General features: G+C 36.9%; 1 protein-coding gene across 1 annotated transcript; it reads right to left on the bottom strand.

The window, feature by feature from the left end:
• Window positions 1-17891: 17891 nt before the first annotated feature.
• On the bottom strand, window positions 17892-18530 carry LOC149256320 (uncharacterized). Its single transcript, XM_089457407.1, has one exon. The coding sequence runs from the start codon at window positions 18462-18464 to the stop codon at window positions 18066-18068; it is 399 nt and encodes a 132-aa protein (XP_089313533.1). The 5' UTR covers window positions 18465-18530; the 3' UTR covers window positions 17892-18065.
• Window positions 18531-19872: the final 1342 nt, after the last annotated feature.

Here is a 19872-nt window from a genome sequence, read left to right as displayed (position 1 = left end):
GTATTGATTTTACTTATATTGATATTGAAAAATATTTCATTATTAATATAATTGGTTAATATATTTTAATTAAAAATATAATAATAATAATTTGATAATTTAAAATTATATATTAAATAAATTTATTATCAGCGTTATAATTTGTTATCAAACTTCAGTTAAGTATATAATCATATTTTTTTTTATTAATTATATCTAATAACAACTATTTTCATTATATCTTTTACGAATTGTATATTTCATAATCTCTTTATTTAATTTATTTAAAAGATAAACTAAATTTTAATATGTGAAACTAAATTATCACAGCCGGTTGCATAATTTTTATTAGTTGATCCAGTCAAATTATCTAGTAAGTAGGTATTCATTTTAATTTTGATATTAGTAATATTAACAACATTGTATAGCTAGCGTTTCCTGCCACTTAGTTTAATAAAATATTTTGATGATGTTGTATGTATTCCAAACAATAATAAAATTGTAAAATAAACTATATGAATATTTGTCTAACTTTTTTTTATTAATTTTTAATATGATTAAACATTTTTTTGGTAGATAAAGGTAACATATATATATATATATATATATATATATATATATATATATATATATATATATAATTGACATTGAAAAGAATGATAACAAGTTAATAATTATTTATTTAATATTAAATGATGACATTTTTTTATATAATGCTCATATTATATAGTACACATATCATGTTATTAGAGTCTAGATTGATATGATGACAGTTGTACAAATTGTACACATGTTATTTTTATATTTTTTTTTTCAAATTATTTTTTCTAAATTAAAATATGAAACCCATAAAAATTGTCTATTCAATACATTACACCAATGAAAAATGGAATTTTTGAATCTAATTACAAACCATTTGTGTTTATGGTACATAATAATTAATATATAATGTTATTTTTCAAATTATTTATATTTATTGTACATAGTAATTAGTGATATAGTACATAGTAATTAATAATAGAGTAAACAAAAATCAATTCTTGTCACTATTATACAATAAGAGGGGAGACATTTTAACCAATCATATTTAAGATAAATAGAAATAAATTTTATTTAAAATAATAAATTTCATTTCACAATGTTAAACTTTTGGATAGATTTTAAAATTTTGAGTCAAAAAAAACTAATACCAAGTCAATGAAAAAAATATAATAAATATCTGTTAAAAAACATTATAATAAAAATATATAAAATTAATTATATTAAAATCAAAACAACAGATAAGAACGGATAACATCTTTAACCAAAAAAAATAATTGTAAGAGTAATAAAACATTGTTTTTGTTTAATCATTTATATATATCTCTTTAAATTTGTTCAGAATTATAATAACTTAAATTTTATCCATATAATATGCTTTTTTTTTTCTCTAAATTTATTTAGAATTATTATTTTGAGATTAAAGAGCGAAATGTTTCATTTTTATTTATATAATTATATTTAATAAATTTATAGTATTTTGAAAATTTTATGTTCCAAATGAAAATAAAATAAAAAAAATATTTTATATTTTTATAAATAAGTTTAGAAGTTTATGTGGATACATTTTGATGTAGTAAATATTTGTGGAGATTAAGCAATCATATTTGTCTTCACGAGTGTTTAAAAGAAACTGAACATTCCTACGAAAATAATTAGTTTAAAAATCATGAGTTTCATAGTGAAGTTTAGTGGGGTCAATTTTTATTAAAGAGTCTCTTATTTTTTAGATACTAAAAGAGGTGGAAGATGAAAAATATTTTATTTTAAATTATCCATCTTATACTCATATTCAAATTAATTTTCAGAATATTTATTACACTATCAACTTTCTTAACATTTAAATTAGCAAAACTATATCCATCTTAAAACTCTTTCGTTACTATTTTTAAAAATAAAAATAAAATGTAAAAAATTCCATTTAATATCTCACCTTCTTTATAAACGATATAAATTTTAGTATTAAAATGAAAGACACACTTCTCGCTTCGTAATTTACTTTCATACTAATTTATAATGTTTTATTTATTTATTTTAAAGCAAAGATACACCCAGCATGAAATAATTTCATTTAATAAATACGTAATATAACATAATTATCTACAAAATAATATTAAGGGGATATAAATATGTAATTGATTTCCTAATTTTTAAACGAAAGTTTTGTTTCTTATAATGGACTCAACAAATGAGCTGGAAGTATTCAATACACTAATGTGTTCGATAAAACTTCAACCACAACCTTATGTTAGAAAACATTTGATTTGCTTACAAAGATTAAGGGACAAGTACCCTATATTAAGGAACTTATATAATGAACTTAGAGGAAAAGAGACATAAAATCAAGACATTTCAAAAGAATGTATTAGTAATAATAATAAAATAAGTTATAATTTTTATTATAACGTGTAATAAAAAAATTAGTGATGACTTTAATTATAAGTATGAAAATGAAAACATTCAAATTTTTTTAAGTGGGACATTTTATTAAGTATTGGTGAAAAATATATAAGAAATTAAGAGTATGTAGGTCTCATTTCGACCGGATTTGTTGACACTAGCTATCTGATAATTACATACAAGACAAAATAAGAAGAGATCAGTTGTCCATAGTATTGTAGGTCAGTAACTCTAAAATACTCGAAAAATTAACAGAACCCTAAAAACCATACCTACTCATCAGATATAACGGGCGTCGCATTGTCTAGCCCTACACCAGGAGGGCGATGAGGGCAATAAATATATTTGAAATATTGCTCTATATGCACCATCCATGCTTCCAACTTGTCCATTTTATATAAAAGAAGAGTTTCTCCATGCCACACAATGACCACTCGCTTGTAGAGATGAGCATAAAAGTATTGCAGCTAATAGAGAGCAACAACTAGTGCTTCATGCTCTTTGCGTTGAGTCCAGTTCTACTCTTCCGACTTCTCCCATATAGAATGAAAATATACCTTCTAATTTGTGGCTCTTGGTGGTTGGTTACTCGAACCACGACCCTGGCGACGGCCTACACGCTTCGCATTGCTTCCAGATCTCCCCTGACCCCAACAGCTAAAACTTGGTGGCCATGCCCCCGAGGAGATGGCTCCACCGAAGTGGAGGTTTCCTTTTCCATCACGAGTACTCCTACGTGTGGGTTTCATGATCCCCCACGTGTGTATGGTCGTGTCCCCAACGACAACATAACATCACCACCCTTCTTTAATCCACAAATAACTGCACCGCTTCACCACCTCTACCTGCCATTGCGAGGGAGGCACACTACTAAAACTGCCATTGGAAGATTTCCCCAAATTTAACACAGACAAAAAACCAAGCCTACCTAGAGGTGAGTGCCCCCAAAGCCACCAGGCAAGTTTAAACATCAACCACCACCCGAATTTCAGCTAAGGACCATGCAAGTAGACAACAACTAAAAAACATATGCGATGACTCTGACTCCGTGTGTTCTTGCCTTTCTCCCAGGGTGCAAACCCACCATCCATCCACTAACCCTCTGTGCTAGATAAAAGAACTGCAAGGACCACACAGAGACACTATGCCCATCCATCCATAACGTCTCCATCATAACTAGGAAGGGCTTTGAAAAGGAGAGTCAAAAAATACCCAGAAAACAATAGACGAGAGGGTCACAACCCGATCGAAAACTACAAAACTAGGGGCTAAGAAAACGACCTCTCTTAATTCCCTTGAGCGGGAGCACCAGGGCACTAACTATAACTCTAAACAAAAGAGAATAAAGAAACACCAAAAAAATTCTTTAATGAACAACCATAAGGCGTGATTCCTAGAAAAGACCTAGGACCCATACAATAAAGGCCAATTCAACTTAGAGATTTGGCTTGCACATTATACCAAGCAGAAAACAGAAGGACCAAGCCATGGGCCCAGTGAAATGTAAGGGATTTTGAGTAAAAAATAGCCACAGATTGGTAGAGCACCCTCACCCTTATAATTTTCCAACCACTCAACCATGCAGAGTATCTTGCCACAATCCTTGCAAACTCAACGGATTCGCCCTAGACTAGAAGCTTGTTGTTTCTCAGTTTGATCCCCTTGAGCGGAACTTAATAATACGAGCCTCCACCCAGTAATGATAAATTCTAGAGAAGGCACCAAATAGTTTCCATAAAAAATTGTTTTCTTACTGCAATTCATCTACAACAACAATAAAATTGACATTCTCCCTCTCACGCTTATTATAATAACCCTGGTTAAAAATATATGTAAAAGTTGATAAAGGTTAAATAAGACCTTGGTCGTGGGACACGTATTCCAAGTGGAATGCTAGGCAAAAACATAGTGACAAGGATAACTTATGGTTAATTAATGGCTAGGGAAATTGGCAAAGGAAATGGTAAAGGCTTTGGAAAGGCATGAGGCATTTATTGCCATTTTATTTATGAAAATAATGGAAATTAGGAGAAAATGACGGTCAAAGGTCACAAGTTTCATGTGAGGAGGAAAATGAAGGAAAATAATGGAAAATGAAGAAAATAGATGTATCATTGATAAAAAGGCTTTTGGGTATTAGTTTGTAACCTTTTCTAAGTTCAGTTTTGGATCTCTCTCTCTATTCTCTCTCTCTCATACTCTTGCACACTTAGAGTTTTCTTGGAGAAAGAAGGAAAAGTAAGAGTAGAAAAGTGAAAGAGGACATCAATATCAACAAGTAAAATGGGTTTTCTTGCAGGTACCAAGTTGCATGGATGTTTCCCTCAGCAGTTTTGGCATGCATGGCATATTCATGTGGTTTCTTGGTTATGATTTGTCATTAGCATGGAGGATTTCCTAGATTGGCACTGGATTTTCCTAGCCTTGCCATTTCCTGGATCGCCGTGGTATTTTGGGTTTATTTCGTTTTGTTTTATGGTTGGTTCTCATGTTCCTTTAGTTGTGGGTTGAGTTACTAGTTCCTGGAGCCTTGGTTGGACAAACTCTGTGGAGCCTTGTAACAGCTTGCGTTAAGTTACCAGTCTTAGAGCCTTGGTTGGAAAGACGTGCTGGATCCCTTGGTGGGTTGAGTTATTAGTCCTGGAGCCTTGGTTGGGAAAATGCTTTGGAGCCCAAAAAGAGTTGTGGGCTGAGTTACTAGTCCTGGAGCCTTGGTTGGAACAAACGTTGTAGAGTGCTAGACGGCTTGGGTAGAGACCAATATGGTCATGGAAAGTGATATCTGACCATGAGGTGGAATCACTAGTTGAGGGTTTGAGGTGGTTTGGTCTCCAGAAGCCCTCGATTCTTTGACTTATTCTTTTTATGAGATCCCACATTCATGGTTGGAATATACCAAGAGGGTCACTGACTGAAAGAAATATTTGGTTCACCCTAGTCTACGGTTGGGTGGTTCATGGAAGTCCCACAGCTGGTCAGATTATGCAATTAAGAGCTTTATTCTCCTTGGTATTTTATTTGTAAATATACTTGTTTATATGTGGCTTATATGGTTTTATATCCCTAATATTTTTGTTGGTTATATGTTGGTTATGAATGAGTTTTATGACAATGAAATTTATGACTCTCATCATCTTTTGGTTGATCACTGAATGTACAATGAATATGTGACTTAGTTGATGGTAATGTAGTTATTGTGATGATGCATCAATGATTTTTAGTGATTCTCATATAAGTATGAGACCCTTATGCTTAAATATGTTGTTTAGACCGATAGAATGCATATTTGTGACATGTTTGACAAAATTCCTGTCATGGCTAGTAGGGTTCAAGTCAGGCCCTTGTTCAAGAAATTACATTTGTATCATTATTCAACTATTATCCTTCATTTTTGGAAGTGTTATGGAGTTCTGGGTAGTGACCTGATCCTGGGGCCTAAAAAAGTGGCATAAAAGTCAGAGTCATAGGCACAAAATTTCTTGGGAAAGTCTCCAGTCGTGGGCATACCCATGTTGTGGAAGTGACTGAAGGGTGAAAGTCGGAGTCATGCCCATGTCATGGGAGTGACTGGGGGATTAATGCAGTAAAAATTTAGCTTTTCTCAGGGGCTAGTCACCTGGAAGGTTTGGATGGCTCTTAGGGATTCTGCATTAGGTCTAGAGGGTCTATGCTATTGCGTTTTTTCGGTTCTACTTCCTTAATTGACACATAGCAAGTTGAATCATATCATAGTATCTCTTCATCACATGTTTACCCCTGTTAGCCAATTACTTGGGTAGATTTGGAGGAGGGTTTTACAGAGTGGTATCAGAGCATGGTTCACCCCTCTAACTAGATAGGTAGTGTGTTGGTCATGCATTCATATTGGTTGCATATGTGTTCATTATGCTTGTGGTCTACGTGCTTGTTGCATATGCATGGTGTTGGTCATGGTTGCAATGATGTCACCATGTGAAGCTTGATGGTGATGTTGTGGGATGTGTCATCATGAGTGTATGATTGATTATGTCTTGTTTATGCATGTCAAGTGCTTACATGTTGTTAAGTGTACATTGGTATGGTTATTTTTGTCATGCATGAGGTCATGGTATGTGATTGATATGATCATGCATGGATTATTGGACTATGGTTGAAATGATGTTTAAATGTCATTTTATCTATATGCTACATATTTACATGTTATTATGATTATGTTCATACATGTATTATTCTGAATCCTTGATCTTGTAGGAGATATCCTCCCCAAATGATGCTACAATACGTTGGTTTGTTTATTTTTATTTTTTTAGCTGACATAATATGTCTTGCAGGAAAGAGATCAAGATGGCTAGAAGAATGGTAGACTAAAATTCATGAGATTCTCCTTATGGATCAGATGAGTAGCATGGTGTTGGAAATTATTCTGACTTAGAATTGACACTGAGAAGCTGGAAGGTAGAAATAAGGAGTTGAAAAGAAGATAATGACAAAATCATGGAGGCACACGAGAAACAAGTAGAGGTTAATGTAGTAATCCTTTAGAGTTTATCAAAATTGCAGTGAAAAGGGACACTTTGGATCATCCATGGGAGGGAAGATAAAACTAATGGGGCACATGGCAGTAGGTCTCGTGGTGGGTACAAGTCGAATATGGATGACACGATCAGAGATGGCAGGTTCTTGGACACTCCAGATAAGAGAGGTGATAGACATAGGTACTATTCTAGTTCTAGTTTTGATAGGCACTATGATCGCCATCGTTATTATCCTTACAGGAGGAGTGATAGGGGATATTTGACAGATGAGTTTAAGAAATCAAAGCCACCTACATTTAATGGAGATATGAACAAGAAACAAGCTTCAGAAGCATGGTTTCTTGGAATGAATCAGTTCTTTAGATTGGATGATTACTTAGAAAACATGAAGGCAAGAATAGCTACATTCAGTATTTATGGTAAAGAAGATATCTAGTGGGGATATGTAAAGAACGTCAAATATATTTATGAGGATGCTTTGACTCAGAGTGAGTTCAAGAGTCTATTTCGGAAGAAGTTTATGTCGGAAAAATACTACGATGATAGGGAAAAATAATTCTATGAGCTAAAGATGGAATCTATGACTGACGAGGAGTACACTAGAAGATTTATGGAGTTGTTGAGGTATATGCCTTACCTCAAGGATGAGAAGGCAAATATTCAGAGGTTTTTCAGTAGTTTTCCAATAGCATTTAAGGATAGGATTGAGTTTGATGAGCCTAGATCATTGGAGGAGACCATCAGAACCTAAATTAGTGTTATGAACAATCAAAACATGGATTTGAGACCGAGAAGGATTGGAAGAGTAATGATAAGAATAAAGTAAAATGGGAAAAGAAGTGAGAAAGGCCTCAGGATATAGGTAACAAAGAGACTATCGCACCACCTAAGAAGTTCAATACATCTGCCAGAGGACAGGGACATCGGTCTGAGGAGCAAAATAAGACTAAAAATACGGAGCCTGTGCAGTGTTGGACTTTTGGAGGAGAGAATCTTAGGAGAGATTGTCTACAACATCAATGTGGTAGACCGTAGATCTATAATTCTTAGGAGGTACATACAATGTGAGATGTTGGACAATTTTTTCCTAGGATTTATTCAGCACTAGATAACGGACAGATAGATCGCCAAGTGTCTATTATCGAGATGGAGAATAAGATTTGTGATCAAGTTGTTTCTATTTTGATTGACCCTGGATCTAATTATAGTTATGTTAATCCTAACCTGGTGGATAAGTGTGGTTTGAATAAAGAAATACATGCAGAGTCTTGGTTAGTCCAGTTGGCTTCAGGTACAAAGAAGTGAGTTCATGATTGGGTAAGGTCTTGCAAATTTGATTTGAATGGTATGCCTACCTTAGCACATTTGAATGTATTACCATTGGGATCATACAATATGTTGTTGAGTATGGACTAGTTTTATCTTCATAGGACTAAGGTTGATTATTATGACAAGGCTATTGAGTTCATGGATGATAATGGGTAACAAAGAGTCTTGCAGGGTAAGAAGAAAGAAATATCAGTGAGAATGGTGACAACTATGAAGGCCAAGCGTAGTCGTAGGAAAGGGTGTGTGCTATTTGCAATGCATATTTCTAGTGAAAAAGATAAGGAAGTTGAGGATGCAAATGTTTTAAGCAGATACCTAGTTCTACAAGAGTTTCAATAGGTATTTCCCATAGAGATTTCATAGCACCTCACAGGGAAGTAGACTTTTCTATTAAGTTGGTACCAGCGGCAACACTAGCATCTAAGGCGCCTTACAGGATGAGCACACCGAAGTTGTTAGAGTTGAAGTTGCAATTCAAGGAAATTCTTTACAAATGATACATTAGACCAAGTGTATCACCATGGGGTGCACTAGTATTGTTTATGAAGAAGAAGAATGGTAATTTGAGGTTGTGCATTAATTACAGGAAATTGAACAAAGTGACCATTAAGAATAGGTATTCGTTGCTGAGGATTGATGATTTGTTCACTTAGTTGAAGGGAGGAATTCTCAAAGATTGATATAAGATCCATATATCATCAGGTACACATTAAAGAAGATGAAATTCACAAGATATATTTTTGGACAAGGTAAAAACATTATGAGTTTGTTGTAGTTCCATTAGGTTTGACTAATGTTCCAGCTACTTTTATGTGCTCAATGAATAGTGTGTTGCATCCTTATTTAGACATGTTTTTTTGTGTTCATTGATGATATATTGGTATATAATAAAAATGAAGCAGAGCATGTCGAACAGTTAGTAGCAGTATTGAGGTTGTTGAGAGAGCATCAGTTGTATACTAATCTCAGCAAGTGCAAATTATTTCAGACTAAGGTACATTACTTGGGACATATGGTTTCCAAGGAAGGCATAGCAGTGGATTAAGAAAAGGTAAGAGTTATCATGGAGTGGAAAGCTACTAGTAATGTGGATGAGCTGAGATCCTTCACGGGATTAGCAAGGTATTACAGGAGGTTGATAAGGAAATTCTTGCAAATTGCTTATCCTATCACATCATTGCAAAGGAAACGAAAAAGGTTTAAATGGACAGAGGAATGTGGAGCTAGTTTTGAGCAATTAAAGTAGTTGTTGACACATGATCTAGTGTTAAATATCGTAGATACATAAAATTGTTTGTGTTATGTACAAATTCTTGTAAGATAGGGCTTGGTGGAGTCCTTATGCAGCAAGGACAAGTAGTGCGTTATGAATCACATAAACTAAATGAGCACAAGCAGAACTATCTGATGCATGATCTCGAGTTGACTATGATCATTCATGCATTGAAGGTGTGGAGGCACTATCTTCTTGGCGGACGATTTGTATTGATGAGTGATCACAGTGGATTGTGGTATCTATTTGACCAACCAAATATGAATGTAAATCAAGCTAGATGGTCGGCCACGATTAGTGAGGTTGACTTTAAGATCAGATATATTAAGGGTAAAGAGAATAGGGTTGCAGATGCTCTTAGCAGGCAAATACAGATGAATAATATAGTAGCTATGAGTTCCTATGGGACATATCTACAGGATAGGATCTTACCAGAAGGTCACTAGGATTTCGAGTATATGGAGCATAGGCACAGGTTACAATAGAGTATAGGTACATGTATAGTTACAGGTACAATTGTAGGTACATGTGCACATGATGTGGACTATTGTCTCATGACAAATGGATTGGTCAAGTTTAGAGACAAGATATATGTGCCATACAATAGTGAGCTGAAGAGGGCGATCTTGAGGGAGTTTCATGTGAAACTATATTTAGGTCACCTAGGCTATCAGAAGACACTGAAAACAATGAAGAATTTTTACTATTGGCCAAATTTGAAGAGAGACGCAACAAAGTTTGTGGCTAGGTGCTTGGATTGTCAATAGGTAAAAGTAGAGTGTAAGTATCCAGGTGGAATACTACATCATATTCAAATCCCAAAATGGAAATGGGAGGTAAGCTACATGGAATTTATCACAGGTTTACTGAGGACACTTAGATAGCGTGACTTCATCATGGTCATGGTGGATAGGTTGAAAAATGTTGTGCACTTTATTATAGTGAAGTCTACATACTCAACGAATGATTTAACATGGTACTTTATCAAGGATGTGGTGAGATTGCATGTTGTTCAGCCAAATATTGTGTTAGATAGGGATGCAAAGTTCACTTCCAAGTTTTGGAAGGAGTTATTTCTAGGTTTAGGTACAAAGTTGGCCTTCAGCACATATGATCATCTGCAGACATATGGACAGAAAAATATGGTCAATAGGATATTAGAGGATATGTTAAGGATGTATGTGATGAATCAGTAGTGGAAGTGGGAATAGTATCTTCCAATGGTAGAGTTTACTTACAATAATGGGTATCAACAATATTTGAGGATGAGCTAGTTTGAGGAATTGTATGGGCGCAATTGTAATACTCCCATCAGTTGGAGTGATCCAATGAACAAGGTGTTGATTGGACTGGACATGTTTGCAGAAATGGAACATGAAATGTAGGTAATAAACAAGAATATGAAATAAGCATAAGATAGGCAGAAGAGCTAGGCAGATAAAAAACAGGTTGTTTAAGAAGTCTTAGGCTGGGGAGTAGGTGTACTTGTGCATCAAACTGAAGAAGAGCTCCTTGAGGATTGGATCATGTGCCAAGATGGAACCTTGGTTTTTTGGATCTTTTAGGATTCTTGAGGGGATTGGACCAGTAGCGTATCGAATTTCACTACCTCCGACAGTGAAATACCATGATGTTTTCCATGTGAAATTTCTTAAAAGTATGTTAAAAATGTTGATCATGTGATTGACTGGTCTCTATTTTGGGTTGATCAATAAGGCAAATTATAGCCTGAACCTTAGTGCATTTTGAAGAGAAAGACGATCATGCTCCAGAGCTGAGAAATCGAGTAAGTTAAAGAGGAGTGGAAGCACTTTGGGGCTAATGAATATACATGGGATATGGTGGATCAGATAAGGTATATGTATCCTTCTATATTCATTGGTTGAGCAGAGTTTTTGGTATATGTCTTTGGTATATGTTTTGGTATATGTACATATGTATATGGATGTAAATACTTCCACGAGTTGTGTTATAAAGCTCCAATAAGAGGTATGGGTGTCATGTCATTATGGTTTTCATGTTGTTATGTTTTTATGTTGGTTTTCTTCTCAACAGGTTGATCATTGTAAATATTGTTTCCACCTAAGTTATAAAGCTTCGTGGGAAGTATGTTTTGTTTACAACAGTTTTTTGTTTGTAGGTCTCATTGAACACCGAGGATGGTGTTCCCCCAAGGGAGAGGGTTCTATAATATCCCTAGTTAAAATCCCATGTAAAAAATAATAAAGGCAAAATAAGAACTTGGCCATGGGACACGTATTCCAAGCTGAATGTTTGGAAAAAATATAATGATGGGGGTAACTTGTGGTTAATTAATGGCTAATAAATTTAGCAAAGGAAATGTAAAAGGCTTTGGAAAGGTATGAGGCATTTATTGGCATTTTATTTATGAAAATAATGGAAATTAGGAGAAAAGGAAGGTGAAAGGTCACAGGTTGCATCTGAGGAGTAAAATGAAGAAAATAGAGGTCTCATTGATATAAAGGCTTCTGAGGATCAGCTTGTAACCTTTTGTCAGTTCAGTTTTGGATCTCTCTCTCTATTCTCCCTCTCTCTCATATTCTTGGACACTTACATTTTTCTTGGAGAACTCTTGGAAGAGTGTGGCATACTTGGAGTTTTGTAGCAAGAAGGAAAAGGAAGAGTAGGAACACGTAAGAACACATCGGGATTAACAACTATAGTAGGTTTTGCTTGCAAGTACCGAGTTACATGTATGTTTTTCTCACTTGTTTTGGCATGCATGGCATATGCATGTGGTTTCTTGGTTGTGATATGTTATTGGCATGGAGGATTCCCTGGATTGACAGTGGATTGTCTAGCCTTTCCATTTCCTGGATAGTCATAGTGTTGTGGTTTCATTTCCTTTTGTTGTCTGGTTAGTTCTCATGTTCCTTTAGTTGTGGGTTGAGTTACTAGTTCCTGGAGCCTTGGTTGGACATATCCTATGGAGCCCTATAATATATTGGGTTGAGTTACTAGCCCTGGAGCCTTGGTTGAAAAAAAACTCTGGAGCCCTTAGTGGGTTGAGTTACTAGCCTTGGAGCCTTGAATATACAAATGCTATGGATTTCGACAAGAATTGTGGGTTTAGTTACTAGTCCTAGAGCCTTGGTTGCAACAAATGCTTTGGAGCCCTAGACAAGTTGGGTAGACACCAATCTAGTGATGGTTAGTGATGTTTGACCATGAGTTGGAATCACTGGCTGAGGGTTGAGATGGTTTGGCCTCTAGAAGCCCTCTATGGTTTGATTGATTTTTTGTATGAAATCCCACATTCATGCTTGGAATATGGCATGGGAGTGACTGGCTGAAAGAAATATTTGGTTCAACCTAGTCTACGGCTAGGTAGTTCGTGGAAGTCCCATACCAGATTGGCTTATGAAATCATCAATAAGAGCTCTCTTTCTCCTTGATATTTTATGGGTAAATATATTGGTTTATATGTGGCTTATATGGCTGTTATACCCCTGATATTTATGTTTGTTATATGCTAGTTATGAATGAGTTTTATGACAGTGAAATGTATGACTCTCATCATGTTTTGGTTGATCACTGAATGTACAATGAATATGTGACTTAATATATGGTAATGATATTATTGTGATGAGGCATTAATGCTTCTTAGTGATTCTCAGATAAGTATGAGACCCCTATGCTCAGATATGTTGTTTAAACCTATAGAATGCATATTTGTGACATGTTTGACAAAATTTTTGTCATGGCTAGTTGGGGAGTTCTTTGTGTTGCAAGGTAAGTATGCCAATGAGATACTCAAGAGATTCCACATGGATAAGTGCAAGCCCATGCAGAATCCTCTAGAAGGTAATAGGAGGAAGGAGGATGCTACATCAGGAGAAGTAGTAGAGGCTACTGTGTACAAGAATCTTGTGGGCTCACTGATGTACTTAGTGAACACATGACCAGATTTGTGCTATGCGGTGAACCAGTTGAGTCAAGCAATGGTTCAGCCTACCAAGTTGTTTTGGAAGGAGGCAAAGCATGTATTGAGATACCTTAGAGGCACATCTCAATATGGATTATGGTATAGAGGGAGTGAAGCTAAAGGGCTTCATTGATGCAGATTGCACAGGGAGTCCATCAAATCGGAAAAGCACATCAGGAGGGATTTTCAACCTTGGTTCAGCTACAGTTTCTTGGTATAGCAGGAAACATAGGTCGGTTGCACTTAGCTCGACAGAGGCTGAATACATGGCTACAAGTTAGGCATCATGTGAGGCTATCTGCATGCGGAAAATTCTAGTTGGTTTGTTTGATCAGAGGATGGATCCAACTGTGATCTATTATGATAATCATAGTCGTATCAACTCTCTGAGAATCCAGTATTTCATGATCGGTCCAAGCACATCGATATCCGGTATCATCTCTGGGACTGTGTAGCGAGGAGGATCATGTTGCTGCAGTATATTTTGATGGAGGATCAAGATGCTGACATTTTGACAAAGGCATTGTCAAAGTGTAAATTCGAGTTCCATAGAGATAGGATTGGGGTGGCAGAAAATCCCTTTCTCGTTGAGAGGGAGTGTTGAAATGTGGCAACAAGAATATTCAAATTTTAATTTGTCCTTGAATTAAAATTGAGAATTAAAATTCGAATTTAGTCTCACCAGCTACTTGAAAAGTAATTAATTAATTTATGTTGAGCTAATTAGTTGGAGAAATTCAAGTTAGAAGTGTTTCTGAAGTCATGCAACAGTTATCCCTTAAATTAAGGAGATTATCCCTTAATTAAGGAGATAAGGTTGAGTTATATTTGAGTTGTAATGAGTTAGCTCAGTTTACTCAGTTAAGTCCAATTAGATTAGTTCCAAACTCTTTGAGTAACTAGTTGTGAGTTTAGTCAGTTAATGCATGCATGCATCCAACTAGTGTACTCCAGATAACTGAAGATTCTCTCATCATTAACTCATGCATGTCTATTCTGAGAAAGACCCAGTTGAGATTAAAGATAGGGACATTGTACTATCAGTTGCATAAATTTTCCTATAAGGAAAACTCATGTATGCAGAAGGGATTCATTTCCTTGAGGATTGCACAGTTTTACAGAGTGTGTGATCACTGTGAGTGATCAGTGTTACACTTGGTAACAGTAGGACCACCTAGGAAAAACTGCAGTAGGAAATAGGATCTTGGAGGGCAGTGTGGAAGACTTATGAGAAGTCTATTTTGCCTGTGAGCATCTGTGAGAGCTAAGGCTTTGTATAATTCTAATGTATTTCCACCTTGTATGATAATACAGATAGTAGGGTTTTTAGCTGAGGCTTTCCCCTGAGTATTTTATGTGTTTCATGTGTATTTATTATACTTCTTATGGTTATATGTGTTCACCTCTGATTCAGCTCGATCTTTAAGCTTCCGAAAGTTTGATAGTAGAAGTAGATTATAGTATTTTTCTTTGGTATATTGCATTATTGAGTTAATCTACAGTCATATTTTCTACATAGATCTCAGAGGTAGATTTGCAGAGAATTTGTGGGAAATTCTACATGGTATTAGAGCAAAGGTTATTGGAACTCTGAACACTATACAGAGAAGAGGATTTGAAGTTTCAAGTTCAGGGTTTCAGGAACAAATTGAATTCATCTCATACTTCAGGTTGGTCAATGGCGTTCTATGCCTTGAGACTCGAGAATGGCTTGGAAGGCAGCTCGAATTACATAGCATGGAAAGATAGAATGGAAGCTATATTAGAAGACAATGGCTTGAAGGATTTCAATGATCAAGAAATCCCAAAGCGAACTGCAGCTAATGCACAAGAGTTGGCTGAGTGGAAGAAGTGTGTAGTGAAGGCGAGACAGATCATCCTAGAGGGAGTTCGAGACCATATTATCTTGACTCTCCATGGGAAGGATACTCCGTTTTCAATGTGGAAGACATTGAAGGACCTTTACCAGAACAATAGCCACCAGAGGAAATTGGCACTCAAGGATAACTTCGGAAAATCAAGATGGAGAAGGGCAATACTATTTCCACATATTTGAACAAGCTCACCACCTGCAGAGATGAGCTTGGTAGTGTGGGAATAACTACTGTCGATGATGATATGGTGAGTCTCGTTCTCCTCGGCCTTCTAAAGAGTTGGAACAGCTACCAGAACTCTGTGAATGGAAGAGAGAAACTATCGGATTGGGAACGACTATGGTCGGATTTGATGTAGGAGGAGATCAGGAGGAGCACATGAGATGGTTCTTCATCAAAGAATGATGATAAATAAAATATTGTCTTAGCAAGTAAGGCAAGGAAAGGGAAGGGGAAGGCTTCCCATTCCAAATCAAATTTTCTCATGGAGGGAAGAAGGTTAACAAATCTAAAGTGATATGCTTTAATTGTCACGAGATGGGACATTATGTAACTAATTGCCCATCAAAGAAGTCCAAAAAGAGATCCTTGAAAGGATCGGAAGGTGAGGCATTAGCCTCTCAGTTCAAAATGGACTTTACCCTCACTGCATGCATGGTGTCATCGATGGTGGGTTGTATTTGGTATCTTGACAGTGGAGCCTCATTCAACATGACTGGCGATAAAAGTTAATTCAGTACCTTGGAGGAGAAATACCTCAAGATGCGCATAGAGATGGGTGACGACGGAAAGTATAATGTTTCAAGAGTGGGCATGATTGCTTTTCATAGGGAGCATGGAGCTCCTATCACCTTAAGAGATGTGAAGTATGTGTTGGACACCTAATCCTAATGGGTTAGCGTGGAAGTTGAATGGACAAAGCAGTCCAAGAGACCTTGGGATCTGAATCCCAAGAGTCACATATGTGTACTATAAATGTATATCTATTGTTTAATAAAAAATGCACTCAATGATTTATCTTTCACATTGTTTGCTGTCCATGTGTGTTTAACATGGTATCGGAGCAAGTTGTGTTTCTATGGCCTGTTATGTCCTGCACCTCTGCACCTCTGCCCATAATTTTGTGTCTGAGCTGCTCATATCTGGATGCTGCCTCCCTGTCATGCGTTTTATTCTCTGGGCTGTATACTTGAGTGTTTCTACCTCTGTGGCTGGACTGACATATCAGAGATGCGTTGGTTAATTCTCTGCGCATTATAAACGTTTGCCCCTCTCTGCGCATACCTGAATGTATTGGTTATGGAATACGCTGTTGAATCTGACATTGTGCAGTGACTGTTGAATGTGAAACGCTTGAATGTGACCTTCGGTTTCTTGCACTGTTATGACAAATAATTTTTTTTCTCTCACCACTCTGAATGAGGGTTCCTTCCTGGAGAATTGGGTTCACGCCTCTTATTCCTTCTTTGTTTTCTGATTGCATAACTGTTTGAAGACCCCTTTTGCACCATTGATAAGCTCATCTGCAAGGCACTCAGCTGTCGTTTTTATATTTTGGAAAGCACTCTCTTGCGCACCAGTGGTGAGCAGATTGCTTGATTTACACGTCTCAAAGGAGATATATAAACTGCTTGATGTCGAACAACACCAGAGCTTTGATAGAGAAGCCACTGCCATTCTTGCAGAAGAGACCGCAAGGAGAACGCAAGCGAAAATATATACGCTGCTCCAGCACCGGTCCCCTCCGCTTGATGCACGAGTCCACAGCCGACTCATAACAAGCTGCCGCAACAGTTCCAGAGTTTATCGAGGATGGCCGTTTTGTGACTTATCAAAAGGAGGTCACGAGTTCAGAAATCAATGGAGGAGCGTAAAATCAATGGAGGCATAACAATAGGTGTCAACACCCTAATGTTGGAGGTAACTAGCTAGTCACAAATCTGGGCTTCGCCTTGACATAATTTGAAGTTTAATTTCTTGAATTTTGTGGATCCGCATACATTTGCGGAACATCCTCCAGCCATCGCAGTCCCCATTGCGCACATTTTGGTGTGAACGTCAAGCACCAGAGCAAAACTGTGTTTGGAGATGAACAGGCGGGCGATGTCTCCCTTCTATTAAATATCGTGGCATCTAATCTTGCCTAATCTGACGCTGACCACGCTGCGTTGGACGCTCATTGCAATAAAACACTACAGTAAATGCTGGCGATTAAAATACTGAGAAATCTAAATACATGGCGGAGGGGGAGTCCTCTATCCCGGTCTCAGCCTCTAAGACAACGCAATGCGATGGGATTTCCTGAGGAAAGCGTATTCAATCTTGAGCACGCAATTGTCTTTTGACCGTAATTGTTGCTGCAGCCGTGGTTTTGTATTCACCCATCAATCTTTTCCTGGTTCAAACCCCGGGCCTCTTGTTGGGCATCTCCATCTTGCCTTTAATCTTGATGTGCCCTCTTTATGCCTATCATCAGAAGCATCCGGTTAATCTTGCATTGTTAGGAGTGTTTACTGTTGTTTTGAGCCTCACTGTTGGCATATCCTGTACATACACAAAAGGAAGGATAGTTCTGGAGGCATTGATATTAACAGCAGCTGTGGTGTTCTCACTAACTGGTTACACATTCTGGGCGGCAAAGAAGGGCAAAGATTTCAGTTTCTTGGGTCCAATTCTGTTTTCCAGCCTCATTGTCCTCATCCTATTTAGTTTTATCCAGGTGATTCTGCAGGAACGTCATCATCCAAAGCGCCACCAGGAGATGTGAGTCCAGGACACATGATGTTTGCTCCAGCAAGGACAAATTTGATTGCCCCTCTGTCTACTTGAAACTTTTTCATTATGTTCGGATATTGATGTAATAGACGCAGGGTCGGCATGTAAGGACCATCTCGAACGTTGAAGAAGAGTGGTACATTATTCACCAAAATCAGATTAATATGATTCTGGCATTTTGCAACTATAAGAGGAGATTTCTTTGGAAGTAAATCTTCTAATACAGGCTCCAAATCCGGATACTCCTCTGCAATGCTTTGACGGATCTTGCGTTGCACAGATGCCTTTACTTGATTCTGGGAAGAAATTTCCTCACTAGAAAACTTTTTGAACATTTTTGCCGCAAATTGTCAATCCCTGGAAGTGAGTAAAGCTTGGATTCGGTTAAAACCAGGATGAACTAATATCGTATTTCCAGCCAAATGAGCTGTGACAATGAGCGAGTACTTCGCAGCTTTTGCCTGTGTCCAGGTTTGAAAAATGAACTCTGTCAGATTAGCAGACATAAAAGACTTGTATTGCGGTATTCAACGACATTTTTTAACAGCTAAGTCTCAATGTTGAATAGTGTGAATGGGAACTATGAGCAACAAACAGTGGCATAATATTATACCAGAAGTGTTGATGGTTCTTTGCAACTAGAAGAAAATCAGAATAGCTCCTGAAGATTATAATTGGTCTCTACAGTGTGAAATTTCGGTTCTATTTGTATTCTGTTCTACTTTGCTGCGATAAAGAATAAAGTACACGGGTTCAGCTTACAGTCATTGTGTGAAAACTTGATAATTGAAAAATCTGTTAGTGATTGGCTAGATTCTTAGCTGGAATTAGTTGAGTGCCTTTTTCAAACTGATTTTTTGAAATCTTCAATAGCTGGGGTTTGTCTAGACTTGCTGAGTGTTCATTTCTTTGTTGAGACAATGGCTAGATTTCATGATGTATTAGAGTTACTGAATACACTAATACACTCCACTATTGGTGGGAAGGTAAATGTTAGCAAAGACACTCTTTGTGACATTCAGACCTGCCTGCATGATGCACAAGAAAAGATCGACTTTTTGCAGCTTGAATCACAGCTACAGCAAGAAGAGCTACACCATTCTGAACCTGTTTCTGTTCAGAACATTGAGACAACCACCCATCAGTAGCATGTTAATAATGGTACAGATCATTCAAATAAAGCAGAAGTTGTATATGCAGATGCAGAAACTCAGTCTGCACTTCCCAAGCCCATGATCAGACCTTGGGAACAGCTTGTCCACAACAAGCACAGAACTGGTCTTGGATATGACAAGGACTTGTCCTTTCATATTCCAGACTATGCCAAGCCCATTCAGTTTCAGAGTGCTGGATTCATTTATGACAGTTCACCTGCTCCTCATGACAGTTCAGCTTCAGCTATTCCAGAATCTGCCCCTCTTCTACAGCAACAACAACAACAAAAACAACAGATCGTGAAATGCCAACACTGTGATCGAGTTGGCCATTTGAAAGATCACTGTTTCGATCTTCATCCATGTAAGCACTGTCATAAAACCAGCCATTCTTCAAACAGATGCTTCAGAAACAAACGTCCTGCAAGAACAAAGATTCATCTTGGATGGATCGCTTCTTGGCAATGGGCATCAACAGCCAAGAATATATTCCAAACACATGTTAGAACTTGTTCTAGAGTATTAAACAGTCTTGCAGTTGAGTTTTCTCCATCTTCTCACCTTGTATCCGACAGGGGGGGAAATGATG

Source organism: Pinus tabuliformis, chromosome 7, assembly GCF_031772625.1.
Source record: "Pinus tabuliformis cultivar Carrire ecotype Pingquan chromosome 7, CPIR1, whole genome shotgun sequence".
NCBI lineage: Eukaryota > Viridiplantae > Streptophyta > Pinopsida > Pinales > Pinaceae > Pinus > Pinus tabuliformis.
The sequence above is the reverse complement of the archived record's forward strand: the minus strand, read 5'-3'. Positions and strand labels throughout refer to the sequence as shown.

Bases quoted from the DNA above. Each gene is read 5' to 3' on its own strand.
- LOC149256320 (XM_089457407.1), bottom strand. From the start codon at position 18,464: ATGTTCAAAAAGTTTTCTAGTGAGGAAATTTCTTCCCAGAATCAAGTA.